Source organism: Pogona vitticeps, chromosome 2 (genome assembly GCF_051106095.1).
Source record: "Pogona vitticeps strain Pit_001003342236 chromosome 2, PviZW2.1, whole genome shotgun sequence".
Lineage (NCBI taxonomy): Eukaryota > Metazoa > Chordata > Lepidosauria > Squamata > Agamidae > Pogona > Pogona vitticeps.
The window spans coordinates 34,653,423-34,668,945 of record NC_135784.1 but is presented as its reverse complement, the minus strand read 5'-3'; the positions used below and the strand labels follow the sequence as shown (position 1 = coordinate 34,668,945).

The 15,523-nt window shown below is 46.0% G+C and overlaps 1 protein-coding gene across 1 annotated transcript in view; it reads right to left on the bottom strand.

Moving 5' to 3' along the window:
* The window catches only part of LOC110079958 (laminin subunit beta-1), a 77,935-nt gene that overhangs the window by 34,708 nt on the left and 27,704 nt on the right, over positions 1–15,523 (bottom strand). Inside the window, exons 9-16 of the mRNA XM_078388795.1 lie at positions 14,797–14,917; positions 13,771–13,959; positions 12,357–12,536; positions 9,574–9,686; positions 9,150–9,229; positions 7,198–7,354; positions 3,909–4,061; positions 3,008–3,166 (exon numbers count right to left, since the gene is read on the bottom strand). Coding sequence (XP_078244921.1) covers positions 3,008–3,166; positions 3,909–4,061; positions 7,198–7,354; positions 9,150–9,229; positions 9,574–9,686; positions 12,357–12,536; positions 13,771–13,959; positions 14,797–14,917 — 1,152 coding nt within the window. The remainder of the gene's footprint in view (positions 1–3,007; positions 3,167–3,908; positions 4,062–7,197; positions 7,355–9,149; positions 9,230–9,573; positions 9,687–12,356; positions 12,537–13,770; positions 13,960–14,796; positions 14,918–15,523) is intronic.

Here is a 15,523-nt window from a genome sequence, read left to right as displayed (position 1 = left end):
GGGTTCGCAGTAGTGAAGGGATGAACGCTAGGCGCATGGGTAGGTTCTGATCCTCATCGATATCGCCGTATACCTTGTCGGGGACCGTTTCCGGCGGACGTTCGACAGGGAGTTCCAAAGCGGAGGCTATTCTATGTATTAGTTGAGAATAGCTAGGAAAATCGGCCGCAGGAGAAACCGGGTTCTTATCAATGATGGCAGAGTCCGGAGTGTTATCATTAGGAGCCGATGTATCCGAAAATGAGCATTCGGAGGAGGAGTCTTCGGGATGATCAGAAGGGAGGGACGGGGGGAATGGGAGTTCCGGCATGGGAAAAACGGGGGCCGGTATCGATTTGCCTCTTCGTTTAGAACGTTTCTTGCCCCTCGGTCCGGTATCGGTACCGTGTCCGGTACCGTGTCCTGTACCGTGCCCGGTATCGGGATCGGTATCGGTATCGAGGAGATCCAATTGAAAGGAGTCGGAGTCAGAGGAAACGTGGCGTCGTTTCTTCTTGCGCGGTTTCGCCGGTACCGAGTCGCGAGGACGCTTCGGTTTAGGTGGCACCGCGTCGGTACCGAGTGGCGCGGTACCGACTCCGGTATCGGTAGTGGTACGACGTGGGATACCGGTCGGTATCGGAGGTGGAGGCGGTACGCAGCCCTCGGCATTGGTCCGTTGCTCTGTCTTCCGTAGGGAGGAAGGTCCTCCCGGTACCGATCTAGACCCTTTCGCTCCGATATCGTGAAGGGACGGTACCGACTGGACGTGTCGCCGTCTGCCCCTGTCGGTATCGCGGGGCGGCGGTACCGACGGTACCGAGGAATCGGAGGAAACCGACGAGGAGGACGAGGAGTCGGATGAGGAACTCCGCGTAGCGAGGCTGTAAAGAAGCCGCGGGTCATAGAGCTTTTGCATCTGCTTCCGCCATTTTCTTAAATAGCTCTTGGAAAGTTTGAGCGGAGCGGTTTTGTCCTCCATAGCCTCCTGCCTCTTAGGCTTCTTGGGGCGAGAATGTCGAGCCCCGTGGGGGGAGACCTTCGGTCCCGAGGGGCTCGGAGACCGGGAATCTCCAGAGGCTGTTTCCAAATGCTTAGTCTTGGCTCTCTTCTTCCTAGGAGATGGGCAGAAGGGTATATCCGGCGTATCGGTTGGCGGTGGCAAGGATGGTGGAGAAGAGGCTGCCGACGACGCCTGGGAGTGAATCTCAATAGGAGATTGCGGAGTAAGAGCAGGCAGGGAGGGCGACGGTTGGAGTTGAGGAGTGGCCGCAGGAGACGGCGGGGGAGGAATGGCGGCCGTGGCCTGGCTCTTAGGAGGCTTGGGTTTCTTGGAAGCCTTCTTGGTAGACGTAGTTGGCTTGCCATTAGCCCTAGTTTTAGGGCCAGGTGCAGGAGCTGAATCTGCAGGCGCGGATGACGCCGCCATAGCAGGCGCGGACAGGGATTTTTCCCAGAGCGCTGCCCGAAGACGTTGCTCTCTAAGTCTCAGGCCTTGCCGGGTAAAACGTTCACAATGGCGACAAGTCTGGGGGATATGGGACTCCCCAAGACAAAACAAACAATAACGATGTCCGTCTGTGGAAGGGATCTTTTTAGAACAGGCGGCACAGCTTTTAAAAGTAACTTTAGGTGAAGAGGGTGCCTTGGAGGCCATAAAAGAAAAAAGGTGGGAAAGAAACAGTCCAAGAAATAGGGGGGGAAAAAGGGGTAGGGGAGCGAGGGAAAACCCTCAGACACAGTCCAAAAACTCCCCTAATAATAATATGAAGTAAAGTACTTCCCTTGAAGCATGAAAAGCGGAGCCAAATCTCAGGAATCTTCCAGATCTTTCCAATATTTCACGGAGCTCTAGCTAGGAGACCTAACTGCAGCAGCGGAAAAAATGGAACTGAATGGCTGTTAGGGCGGGCGGACCATGAGGTCCTGGGGGGGCGGAGCCAAAAGTGTTACTTTAAGCTCTAGAATGTTCCGAGGCCTTCTGCGCAAGCGCAGATTAACCCATTAGTGTGATTTCACAGAGTCCACGAAGAAGAACCCTCTGCACTAAAGAAGCTTCTTTTGCAAAAAGCCATTAGCAGACACTAATAGAAACAAAATTTAAAAAATAAAATAAAAATACCTAGTTCTAGAAATACTTTTCCCCCTTGAGCAGCTAAAGGTGCTTACTCCTTAGCTGTCTTCCATACCTTTCAATTCTAATGCCCTGTTCCATCAAAATCACCTGTGTGCAGCTATTAGATACATCTATAGATGGAACCAGAACCCTTACCTAGCAAAGATCCAGGCATCACCCTGTAAATCACAACATCCTTACCTGTTACTCTATGCATCAGATGCAGGAATAGCAGCAATTACTTTTGCTGCTCTGCTTACTTGCACCTAAACAGGCACCCAAAACTCCAAAACAGCTGGCACAACACTGTGGTTAACACTAAAACTGTGAGGAATGGATTGAGAAATCTCACTTTCTCTCTACTCTGCGATCCATCTAGTCCTCTTTCTGTAATATGTCTAATGTGTGGGTTCTGTGCCGCCACGTTGGAACTGACTTATAAGTGACCCTAACAGGACTTTCAAGTTAAGTGACATATTTAAGGTTTTATCGCTCCCTACAGGGACATTAATATTGGCTAACTCTCACAGATTGTTGTAGGGATTGCAGAAAAAATACATATTTTACAGGAAGCACTTAATTAAAGTAGTATGCAAAGATTCATTATCAGTAACAAATCAAAGTATTCTTGTCCGAGCAACTGTTTTTGCCACTGCTTGTACTTCCCAAACCCAGATTTTCTAACATTGCCCACTTTGAGCCACTCTACACGCGACAGCTCACGGATTTAGGCATCTGACTGCAGAGCCAGAGGTTGGGGGTTCGCTTGCCCACTGTGCCCTCTTGACTGGGGCCGGGCTTGAAGATTCCTTCCTGCTCTGCCGTTCTGAAAAAATATTACCCTAGGGTATCACCAGTACCACCCAATGTAACGAACCACCAATGCACCTTTCTCCAGCTCCTTCTACGCACCTCAGGCTCGTAGCGTAACAAGATGTCATACTCCATGGGGTAGGGAATATTGTCAATGTGGAAGGCTAAGCCAGCTCCATCCCGTACGCGGGCAAAGCCTGGACCAGTCCATGTAATCATGTGACCTGTGTGCTCGCGCTGCATGATTTCCACATCAGGCTGCGGGTTAAAAGACAGTGTTAGCAAAGCCACGATTCTGTTTAGTTTCCAGTAATTATACTCCTGGCCAGCCCGGAGAAGCAGAAGGTGTGCATTTGGCCAGCTCTTGGAAAAACTACTGGCCATGGTGGGGAATACTGGGCAATTCTGGAAGCTGTCATTCAAAACATTAACCTTTACAAACTGTGCTCTTAGCAAGCGGGAGTGCAAGTGAAGGAAGCCAGGTCTTGTACATCAGCACTACAACTCTACAAGACATTGCACTCATATGGGCTGTTGATCTCAACACGCTTGAAAATTACAAACCTTAAGTACAATACACTTCCATTTTTCTCTCATCTGCTTTTTTCCACAAACGTCAGCATTCATAACATTTCAAGTGTCCTTTTTTCCCTTATGGATCAACACCAACTGAGTGGCCCAAAGTAGCAAGACCAGCCCTACTATTAGGCAGAGTGAGGTGGCTACCCAAGGTGTCAGGTGCTGCGTAGAGGAGCAATGGGAAGGTACTGGAGTTATGTGTGCGATGCAGCCTGCTGTACTCTCCTTAGACTAGCTTGCTGCTCACAACCACGATCGCATTGTTGTCTGCTTGTTTTTGTACATGGAAGGGGCAACTGCACGCCACCTTTTCCCTTCACTCCAAGCAGCAAAATGTTTTTGGCTGGGTCTGCATCATAGTGTTCCAGCCCAACCCATGAGTGGCCCATGGAGGTCTCTGTTCCTTTATGTCAAAAGTCACCTTTTGCTGGAGTTGCCGAGCTCTACGAAGTGCTCCTCGCTGTTGTAAGAGCCGTATTGTGGAATGCTGGCGTCGCAATCTCACTTTGCGCCCATTCTGGACCCCGTTGTAATATTCCACACAGTCCATAGGGGCCTCAGGCCGCAAAACACCCTACGACAGAGAGGAAAAGTATGAGCAGCATCATGGCACAATGGTTAAGCTGCAGTACTGCAGTGGAGACTCCATTCACGACCTCAGTTGGATCCCAATGTATTTTGGATCCCAATGTATTCAGGGGTAGCCAGCTCAAGGTTGACTGAGCCTTCCATCCTCCCAAAGTTACTAAATTGAGTACCCAGCTCACGGGGTGCGTAGGCAATCTGTGCATAATTACAGTGTAAAATGTCCAAAGAGTGCTTTAAACACTAAGGGACAGATAGAAGCAGCATACTTTCCTTTATTGGATCACCATTTTTTTATATTTTGTAATGGCCACATGGTTCACCCCGTTTATTTCAGTGAAACTATGAGGGCCAAGAAAGAGAATGCCCCCCCCCCGGACCAACAAGAGGGCACAAGGACTCTCAACACCAGCAGAACAGGACTTTAATCGGACCCCAACTTGACTCTAAATTATACCCCAGTTCCCAGATGGAGGACATGAGTTTTCTGCCCCACTCCTGCCTTCCTGGCCATTTACCCGCTCAACAAATATATTTGTGGTCTCAGTTGCAACTTAGTTCATATGCTTGTAATTTGCAAATGTGAAGTGTATGTGTTTTATGTAGACTGTCAGGCACCTTAGGCTCCTGTGAGAAAAGATGGATAATGATGATGGTGGTGGTGGTGATGAGGATAATGATAACACCTAACAATTCTGATAGGAAACAAGGCTGCAAGGATAAAGACCCCAACAGTGGAATTCCTCTACAATCTGGCTCGCTTGCTTGAGCCATCTGGATGGATTATTTGACTGAACTCCTCCTTACCTGCAAACACACCTGATGTGACGTGGTCACACATGTTTCTACACATAAAACATTCCGGTTTTCATGATGAACCTGATGCTGTAGGGCAGACTGAATGTGTGATGCACAAGATCTTAATTTAAGCCAGTAGACTAAACTCAGTAACTTTCCGTTCTCAGCCAACTGCATGTGTCTCAGGGCACTATGAAAATAAATTGGGAGGTGGATCTGGGGGTTTGAAATGGATTTAAAGTTGTGTGAGAGTCATGCGGTTTTTGGATTTCTGTATATGTCCTCTCAGGAAAACTTCAACTCTGTTTTTAAAATGTGTTGTATATCAGTCGAGCAACTACATTGGCTTTTGGAATTGTTGCATTTGAGACTTCGTCCTGTACCTGCCCAACCTCGGGGCTGGCTGCCTCTCTCAGCTACTTGCCACTGCTGCTGCTGTGGTGTTATTTGGGATATTTTAATATTTTTAAAATGTATTGCAATCTGCAATAGCACTAGTTTGACAAGAAAAAACAGATCAGATTGCAAGGTTTCACTGCAGCCCAATACATGTGCACAGAGACAGACAGACAGACAGACAGACAGACAGACAGAAACACACACACAGAAGGGGTGGGGAATGGAGAAGGAGAGGGCTGGTGAAAGAGAAAACACACCAGTGAGTAGAAATTTCTAAGATCGACAGCTCTCCTAAATTTCTACTCACTGGTATGTTTTCTCTTTCACCAGCCCTCTCCTTCTCCATTCCCCACCCGCTCTGTCTGTGTGTGTGTGTGTGTGTGTGTGTGTGTGTGTGTGTGTGTGTGTGTGTGTGTGTGTGTGTGTGTGTGTGTGTGTGTGTGTGTGTGTGTGTGTGCGTGTGTGCGCGCGCGCGCGCGTGCGCGTGTGCGTGTGTGTCTGTCTGTCTGTCTGTCTGTCTGTCTGTCTGTCTTTGTGCACATGTATTGGGCTGCAGTGAAACCTTGCAATCTGATCGTTTTTTTCTTGTCAAACTAGTGCTATTGCAGATTGCAATACATTTTAAAAATATTAAAATATCCAGAATATCTGGTCAGTTTCTCTTTGACACTTACCTCTTCCCAGTTTGGCTGCTAGATCCAATGCTTCCTCTCCTTCTCCCCCCCTCCCCTCCCCGTGTGTCTGTCCGTCTGTCTCCATGAGTTGCACTGCAGTGAAAGCTTGCAGTCTGATCTTTCTTTTTCCTATCTGTCGTATAAGCACTATGCCAGATCACAAGAAATTTTACAATTTTACAAACAAACCCACAGCAGCATTGGTGGGTAGCCGTGAGAGGCACCCAAGGTGAATCGACAGAACTTACATTGACGTAGGCATTCGTATAGGCCGAAACAATTCAAAATGAGTAAATCAATCTGACATCCGAGTGAAAATAAATGAAGCTCTGGTGGTCATGTAAAATAACTTGCTTCTGATTTAAAAAAAAAAAAGATTCCCAGGCAAAACAATCCATGCTTCCATGCAGTCACCTTTTATAAAAAATTATTTAAAACAGGCTAAATTCAATTCCAATATGGGTTTTTTTCCCCCTAGTGCAACCACGCTCTCAGAGAGGAAAATTTCAATCCCTCTCTTGTAACTTTTTTTTTACCAGGAAGAGGAAGATACAGCCTTCAGACCATCTGCCACTTCCAATCCATTTTGCAGCCCCCAGATCCCTCAGACGTTTCCCCACCATCACCCCAAAATGTTTTCTTTTGAAGAAAGAGATACTTGATTCTGAAAGCATCCAAGAAGCACAATTCTCCTTTGAATTATACCCCTTTCCACATGCACACCTTACTTAAAAAAAAAAAAAAGGTAAGGTTTTGAAAAATTAGAAATGAACTTTCAGCTCCTTCTAGCTCCCGGGAAGCAGGGTAAACCCCTCCAGCGGATCTGGGACGGAAACAACTTCCCCCTAATTTTCAGCCCCGATCGATGGGGCTCCACCCCTCTCTCATGCGGCTGCACCCCATGCATGTGTGACTATGCGCCCCCCCACATGGAGTTCCATTATAACCAGAACCAAACAACTGTTGTGGGGGTGTGGAGGAGGAAGGCTGCACGGAGGGAGCGGAGCCATGCACACTTATGGAGCCTCACACCTTAAGAGGGAACCTCGGATGGGAGGAATGGCTCACTAGATCCACCCAAGGTATCTACCGCTTTCTTAGACAAATGACGTAAGGGACACAGGCACAAATACTGTATCTGTTACTCAGACTGTGAGAGCTTCCTAGACCCAGATCCTTCTCTGCACATAACTCAGGGTGTCATGTTTCCCTACTCCAAATCTGGCTACCCTTTCCCCCTTCTTCTCTACTCACCGGCAGACCCTGATGGGTTGGTGCCAGACCAGTAGCATGCTCTGCTTCATACATATAGTAGTCCAGGGGCATACAGAAAAAACCAGGCTGCACATCGTCACACTGGCGTCCCATGAGATGGGGCCGACATGGGCATTGTCCATCATCCATAGAGCAGCTAGAGAAAGAGAGCACACGGGCATAATAAACTTGTAGCGGCTACAGTTAAATCATTGAACTTTACAGCTGGGGGGATTTGAGGGGAAGATAGGTAAAAGGAGAGGGGAGAGTATATGTTCAGGATCACCCCATATAGTTTCCTTCTGACTTTATCAATCAAAGTTGTAAAAGAGCATTAATGGGCAGATTCTGCAACCAATGAACGGCACTGAATCAGCCAGGTGAATCTTTGTGACTTTGTCTCACTGCTTGATGTTTTTTTTTCCTGACCAAAGACATAATAGGTGCATAAAGCAAACTGCAAAGTACAACTGATGTTATAACTTCAACTGGTATGCAAAGTATGGCCTGTAAGAGATACGGAGAGCTGGTTACTAAATAGGGAGGTGGATCCACATTATATGTATGTCAAAAATAAATGTTCTTTCACAGAAATACAGGAGGATGTGTTTGGTTGTCCCATCAAGAACATCTGGATTAATTTAATCTGGGTGAAAATCAAAAGGAACACAGTATTTGGAGTCTACTAGCAACCACTCAACCAGGGAGAAGATGCAGATGAAACCTTTCAAAAATGAATTGCAAGAATTTCAGAGAGACACAATGCCGTAGTAATGGGAATTTTCAATGATCCTGGTATCTCTTGGGAGGCAAATTCTGCCAAACATGGCCCTTCCAAGAAATTCCTGGCTTGTGTGGCTGATAATCTTCCCCTACAAAAAGCAGAGGAACAAACTAGAGAGATAGCTGTCCTTGACTTGATTCTAACCAATAGAGATGACTTGGTGGAGGAAGTGGCAGTCAGGGGAACTCTGGGCAAAGAGTAGCTGCGTTCTACTACAATCCTTGATTTCAAAGGAAACCAAAACTGAGTACAGCCACATGTGTATGCTGGGAGACAGCAAATCAGACTAATGTGGCTTCACAAAAAATCTTGGACAGCACCTGAAAATAAAAAGGACACATAGAAAATGGAAGGAAGGCCAAGTCACAAAAGGGAAGACTACAGACAAGTAGCAAAGAATTGCAGGTATTGTGTTAGGAAGCCAAAAGCTGAGAAAGAGCTGTGGTTAGCAAGAGACACTAATAGCAACAAAAAAATTCTTCAGATACTCTGTGAAGAATCTGCACGGCACTCAGATCTGCTCAGACTTAGATGTTGTGCTTGATGTAGGTACTGTTGATGTAACTTTGGCCGTTCCTTGTCCTGTTGTAATGGATACGTTTTCAGCTGGCGCAGCCTGAGACTGTGGGCAGGGATCTCGGGGGGGGGGGAGAGTGAAAGCCACCACATGTGTGCTGGACCTTTGCCAGAGGGGAACTGGCTGAGTGGGTTAAGGGAGCGGTGAAGGCCTCTTTGCAGCAAGGCAGGGCACCAGCATGTCTCTGTTTTCAAAAGCCCTCCCTGAATCCCACTGTATTGGATAATTATGGGCCAGTCTCTTAATATTCCATTTTGGGGCAAGTTTTTGGAGTGCGTGGTGGCATTCCAGCTCCAGAAGTTCCTCGGCGTTCTGATTTATTATCTAGATCCATGTCCGCAGCACCAAACTTGAGGGCAAGAGTACAACAATGGTGAATTGCTTACCACTTAATGGTGTGCAATCTGTTCAGGAGCCTGACCACTAGGAACGGAGTCAGTTTGTGCAGGAGCATATATTTCTGTCCCCTAGACCCCCATCGATAAAGTGGCCGCTGAGGTATAGGCCATCCCTATGCTTCCCCCCCCCGTCTCCAGCCACACGGCATCGTTCAGCAAATGTCCGCCCAGCCCATGCCCACTACACACCTACCTGTTACTGTAGGCACCTCCAAAATCACAAGCACAACTGCGGCAGCCGGTCATGTCATAGCTCAGCCCCCAATATTCAGGCTGTAGAGGAAAAGGAGCATCAAAGCCAAGCAAAACAAAACAAAGCATTCTGCTTAAATACTGCCCCACAGTACTTAAAAGACTCTCTGGGCAGTTTACCATTATAAAGGCTACACATTGTCTCCCACGCCCCAGTGAACTTTTACCGACCTTAGAAGAATGGAAGGCCGAGTCAGCCTTGAGTTGGCTACCTGAGCTTGTCAGGATCTAATTCGGATCGTGAGCAGAGCCTTGTCTGCAGTACTGCAGTTTAACCACTGCATCACAAGGCTCTTATCAGACTAACCAGACGTGATCCCCAGTAGATACACAGCACCCATTCTGATGCCACAGCATTTACTCACCAGACACTGGTTGCAGTATCGTCCGGTGACAAAACGTTTGCAATAGCAGTCGCCGCTGATGTGGTCACAGGGGCTGCTTCCTGCAATGATCCCACGAGGGTCACACCTGCAGGCTGAGAACAGACAGCACCACTTTCCATAGAGACAAGAGTCAGCTTCAGGTACCTCTCTGTCTGTAACGATGCAGGAGCCTCTGCTTCCCCTGGCCTGGCACAGGAGGCACAAAGGTTGAAGGGCCAGGGGCCATTCCAGTTCCCATGCCATTCTCTCTCAGTTCCCACAATCCCATGAGTCAGAGTTTGGTAATGGAATCAATTCAGAGAATCCTTGATTTCTGAATGTCCAAGTCTTGCCTTGCTTCAAAGTGATTGTCTCTGAAGAATTTATATATACAGTATATATATATTTTATTTTGGTTGTTTTTCAAGGAGAAAGAACATGGGAACTCCCTGTTATGTATAATTTACATTTTGTATAGACACAAAAGATCAGATTTGGGAGCACAGGATAAAGACCAGAAACTGTTCTGGAAAAAAATCTATTAGTAATGCTATCCAAATTCAAAATGTTCTGGTGCTTGAAGCACACAAATTCCACTCTTTAATGTGTTACAAATGAACAAGCTCTGACAATTTGCTGAAGTTTAATATCTGCCATCTGAGGCAGGGTATCTAATCCTAAGAGAATGCAACTACACAGCGAGGGAAATTTTAATTCACTCACATTCACTTGTTGCAAAGTCACAGCAGGGAATTTGCCACCTAGAGTGGTCTTATAGACCAGATGGGCAGGGTACAAATCAAATCAAATCAAACAAACAAATAAATAAGTATTTTCCTGGGTCTCCTCATATTGATTGGCCACATAGGCAAAGAGAAGTGCCTTATTCGCAGCTTGCATACAGTACAATTTATATTCCTGCAGGTGGCACAATTACAAAGGGACAATTTAGTAAGTTGTAAACAAGGCTTCCTTCTCTCAATTTCCTATTGTAGTTCTCTTTAAAAGAATTCTTGCTGATAGAAAGATGCTCCATTCTTAAGCTGAAAAAAACCCCAGAATACTTGGTCACAGAGAAAGAAGGAATGTGTGCTGGCAGGGGTGCTTTTCTACATTGCTTCAAGTGATCAGACACCTGAAATTATGTGATTGGATGTTTTTTTAAAAAAAGTAGCAGCCCCAGCAGCAGAGGCAAAAACTACAAATTAAAGGGGGGACCTCTGGGTTGATTTGCATTTTCGTATGCCATGCGAATCATACTATCCTAATCTTGATCACTCCCCAAGTACAAAATACTTTTATATCAAATTGGTCACTCTCCTCTATAATGAGCATAAAATAGACACTGCAAGTTTGCAAAAAAAAAAGCATATAAGGGACAACCAGGTGGCTCCTTTTTGGAACGCTTTTTAGCACATTGGTTCTCTGAAGTCCATACATCAGGAATGTTTCAGACTGCTCCACATAGCTAGTAAGAATCAGCACAAAACCAGTGTGTACACTCTGGTTCAGAAAACTGCCTCAAGCTATCTATACATCTGGCTACGTACCGCCTGCTCCAGCTAGCAGTGGCTTTCTAATATGTTAGGAATAGATTTCTGACATCATCTACTACCTGGTTCTTCTAACCTGAGAGTGACTGAACCTGGTATTTCTAAATGCAAAATAAGTGCTCTACCGCTGAGTTATGATTCCTTGCTACAGAGACGACAAAGGTGCTCTTTAGAAAATGCTACCTTCCTTTCTACGGTACACTTCCGCTGTTCCCACTGTTTATTCTATCTTGCTGCAGTGAGTGTATCCTTACAAATGAAGGCAGATGCACTATATGCCAATGCATTATGCTCAGATAAGCCCCAATAAAACAATCCACATTTAAGGTATGTATATCTTCTATCAAGTAAAATACTCGGCCAGCCTGCAGGCTTTTTCCAATCCCCAAGCTTCAAGGGGGCTGTCCATTTTACCAAAGAGGCTACTGTGGAAACAAATTATCAAAAATGGAAAGGTGATATCACAGACACTAGCCAAGCAGCACTGCGCACAACCTTTCTTAGTTCTAAACTGCTGAAAGCAGTTTACAGAGCCTTAGGCTGCAACTACACTGGCAAGCCAAATGAAAGCAATTAGGCGTTTTTTGTATTATAATAATAATAATAATAATAATAATAATAATAATAATAATAATAATAATAATAATAATAATAATAATAATAATAATAATAATAATAATAATAATAATAATAATAATAATAATAATAATAATAATAATAATAAATACTTAGGGGTGATAGGGAAAAAGATTATGGGGCTGGGTTTTCCCACTGTCCAAAACTTCATACCCAGTTAATATGTCACCAGAATACCACTCACAGACCTAGCCTTCCCCACCCACCCCCACAAAATTCTTTTGCAGAGTTAAACAACTGATCACACGGGCAACACAGTTTGAATCACTCCAGTTTACACTGGCCTTTGTGTCATGTGATTAGTTTTTTAAAACCCTCTGAATTTATCCATTCTACTTCCACAGCAAATTCAGTACTACAGTATTTGGTAGTGTAGTCACAGCCTTAATCTGGATGAAAATACATATTTGTATTGAGCACTGAGGGTGCTTCAAAACTGGCTCCATCTTTGATTAAGTTTAATAATTCCGTATCTGCCCTGACCCTGAGATTCTGCACCCTTTGAGCCACCCTTGCCCACGACTCTGTACGCGTACAAACATGGTCTGATTCCACACCTGCACCCACAAAGTCACCTCAGCCACCCATACTAACGCTGGCACCCCAGAGGGTCATTGCGACTCAGTCCATAGAAGGCTTCTTTGCAGCTGTCACAACGCACGCCTTTGACGTTCTCTTTGCAGCGACACTGCCCAGCGATCATGCCCAGCATCACGTCGGTGTGACTGTCACACACCCCGCCATCCAAGGAGCCCACTGGGTCGCAATCGCATGCTGTCGGGATGAAAAAAAAGAGGGGTCAGGGCAGATAAATGAGGAAACTACACCGCCGATGCCCTGTTGGAAAGGACATGATGAAACATCACTCAGGGAGTTGGGTCTCTGCCTGCAGAGCCAGGCGTTGGGAGTTCAATTCCCCGCGGGGACTCCCGGAAGAGCCCATATAGCCCTGGGCGAGCTGCACAGTCTCAAAGCAGCCCCAGAAGAAGGGGATGGCAAACCAGAGTATTCTGCAGCTACAAAACCCTGGAATGGGTCACCGTTAAGTCAGAACTGGCTTGATGGTGAGTGGGTGTGTTCTGTGCTATCACGTCGAAACTGACTTATAACAACTCAAACACGGTTAGTGAGATATTTGAGTGGTTTTACCAGTTCTACTACTACCAGTCTGTTTTCATGGCCAAGTGGGAATTCGAAATCTGTTCCCCAGGGTCCTAGTTCATCACTCTATCCACTACACTACACTGGCAATCAAATGGTATTTGATGGTACATTATTATTATTAAGCCTATTAAAATACTGAAGCTAAAAAAACTTGTAAATTTCTTAAGGGGATTTTAGAACTGGACTAACTTTCGTGAATGGAGGCATTCAAGAGAAACTTAAGACAACCACCTGGAAGATAACCTTTGATTTGTATTTCTGCACTGAGCACAAGGTTGGACTTGATGGCCTTATAGGCCCCTTCCAACTTCACTCTTCTGTGAACAAAAACTTGTATCCTTTTCAGTTTACACAAGAACCCTTACCTTGGCAGAGCAGGAAGGCAGATAATGTGCTCTGCATATACATCGTGATAGTGTAGTACTGCAAAAAATATTTCGTCCCTGTGGGGATAGCTGTTTAAGAGAATTGTTACATCTCAGAAGAAAACATTCTCAAGAGGCAGCCAGGTGCCAAGGAAGAGTTAGTAAGACCAGTGTGGGTGGGAGGAAACCAAAACAGAATATCTGTAAATTAAAATCTCCGGGACCTCTATTTGACAAAAAACATAGCCACAGCAGATGCAATAAAGTCAAAGCTCAGATAAGTCAAGGTGGTTGTTGTGTAAATGAATTTACTGTCACAGACAGGAGCTACTTCACTTTTGGACTAATTCCCAGAATCTACCAGCTGTTAGGATCATTGGCCCATTTTGGCTGGGGAATTCTATGAAATATAGATCCAAAAAGTAACTTTTCAAGGTTCTGAATAAAAAATACAATAAGCAGAACAAGGTGGCACTCACGGATACAGGCGGTGGTTGCACGGATGTCAGCCAGTGGGTTGCGGTAGTAGAACGGCTTGCAGAGGTGGCAGTGGCGGCCCATGGTGTTGTGCTGGCACTCATCACAGACCCCACCACTGGTGTTGCCCGTGGCCAGGTACACAGCCATGTCGAAGTGGCACCTGTGCGAGTGCTCGTTGCAGTTACACTCTGCGGAGAAGCCAAGAACACGCTGAACAGTTGCGGCACTCCACTCGCTCTGCCTCTGCTCAGCCATCCTTTCTCTCCAGGATGTGGCCTCAGTGATCTAATCTGCACACAGGGGGCCCTTATTCCAGTATCAGGCAAAAAGAGGAAATAGTCCAAATCAGATGGCCGGTGGGGATGCTACTTGCAGGATTGTGAGAGCTGTAGCCCCCTCTCCCCCCCCCAAAAAAAGCCCAATTGCCATAATTGGCATTACTGAAATCAACCATGAGTTGGACCAGGCCACAATCTGGTCACCCTTACGGCTGCCACCATCACCTGCCCCAGATGTGTTTCTGTTTGTGTTGGGTGGATTCTGCATGCAAACATGCACATGCACAATTTTGAAAAGAAAAAAAGCCACTAGGATCAAGGAACCCAACAGCTGCCACATATGGTGGAAAACGCTGAAGGGACCTTTGCAGTTGAGAGAGGAAACCTAAGGTAGAGATTAAAATGGCCCAGAGGCCTTATTGTAAAGGCTGTTCAGAGCTGAAGTGGAAGGACCCTCCCCTCCATGCATTCTACTACAGAATGTTCACCACTCTCTATCAGTAAAACATTACTATATTCATTTGTTTTTGGATCTCCCTTGTTCTTTCCAGCCTCACCAACACCACTAGCCTCTACGACCAATTAGCTCAGTGCCTGGGGTTGTTGTCACCTTCCTGAAACATAAAAGTCTTCTTCTCCAGGAGACAGCTCTATTCTTGTGGGCTTCCCACTGCTTTACTGAGTAATAAAATATCCCACAGCTCTATAAAAAGAAAAAACAAACAAACAACTCCGACACTCTCTCACCTTTGCAAGCATGTGGGTCGTGGGCCTCTGCTGGTCTCCACGGCAACTCCTGGTAGAAGTCTTTGCAGAACTCACAGTTGAGCCCTTTGGTGTGGTGTTTGCAGACACATCGCCCGTGGATCTGGGACAAAGGAGTCAGATGAGAGCTTTGGAACAGCCCTGCAGAAGAACCACTGGGTGCTATTCAAGATGCCCATGTTTGAAAAATGACTTCGCATCCCTGGGTGTTGAGCCAAATGTCTCATGTAAACCTGACTCTAAAGCAAGTCGAACATGGTGGATGACCTTATAGTCAGGAGACAATCTTCACAGGTACAATTGTACACTGGAGTCACCTAAAGAATCCAAAACCTGGACACTTGTGAAGAATAAACAAAGCTGGAAAACATGTGGCTAGGCCTCTCTAACCCTTTTTAAATCACAGATTTTCTGGGTGGATCTTGCACTGGGTGGGATGTGAGGTTACTTGACTCCATACATATCTTTCTCAACCCTTCCCTCTCCATTCACTAGAGATCTTAGCACTACACAAGACGTGCTCTCAGAATCCCTACACAAAACACTACACAACTCTCACCATTCCACAGCCAGCAAAGGCCACTGACAGACCAGGCTAGCTGGGGGGGTTGGGGAGTTGTCAGGTATTTTTAAAATCTCACTTCTGAAAATAACACATGCCGATAAAGGATTAAAAGCAAAGGAGCCTGAGCCATCATCATATAAGAAC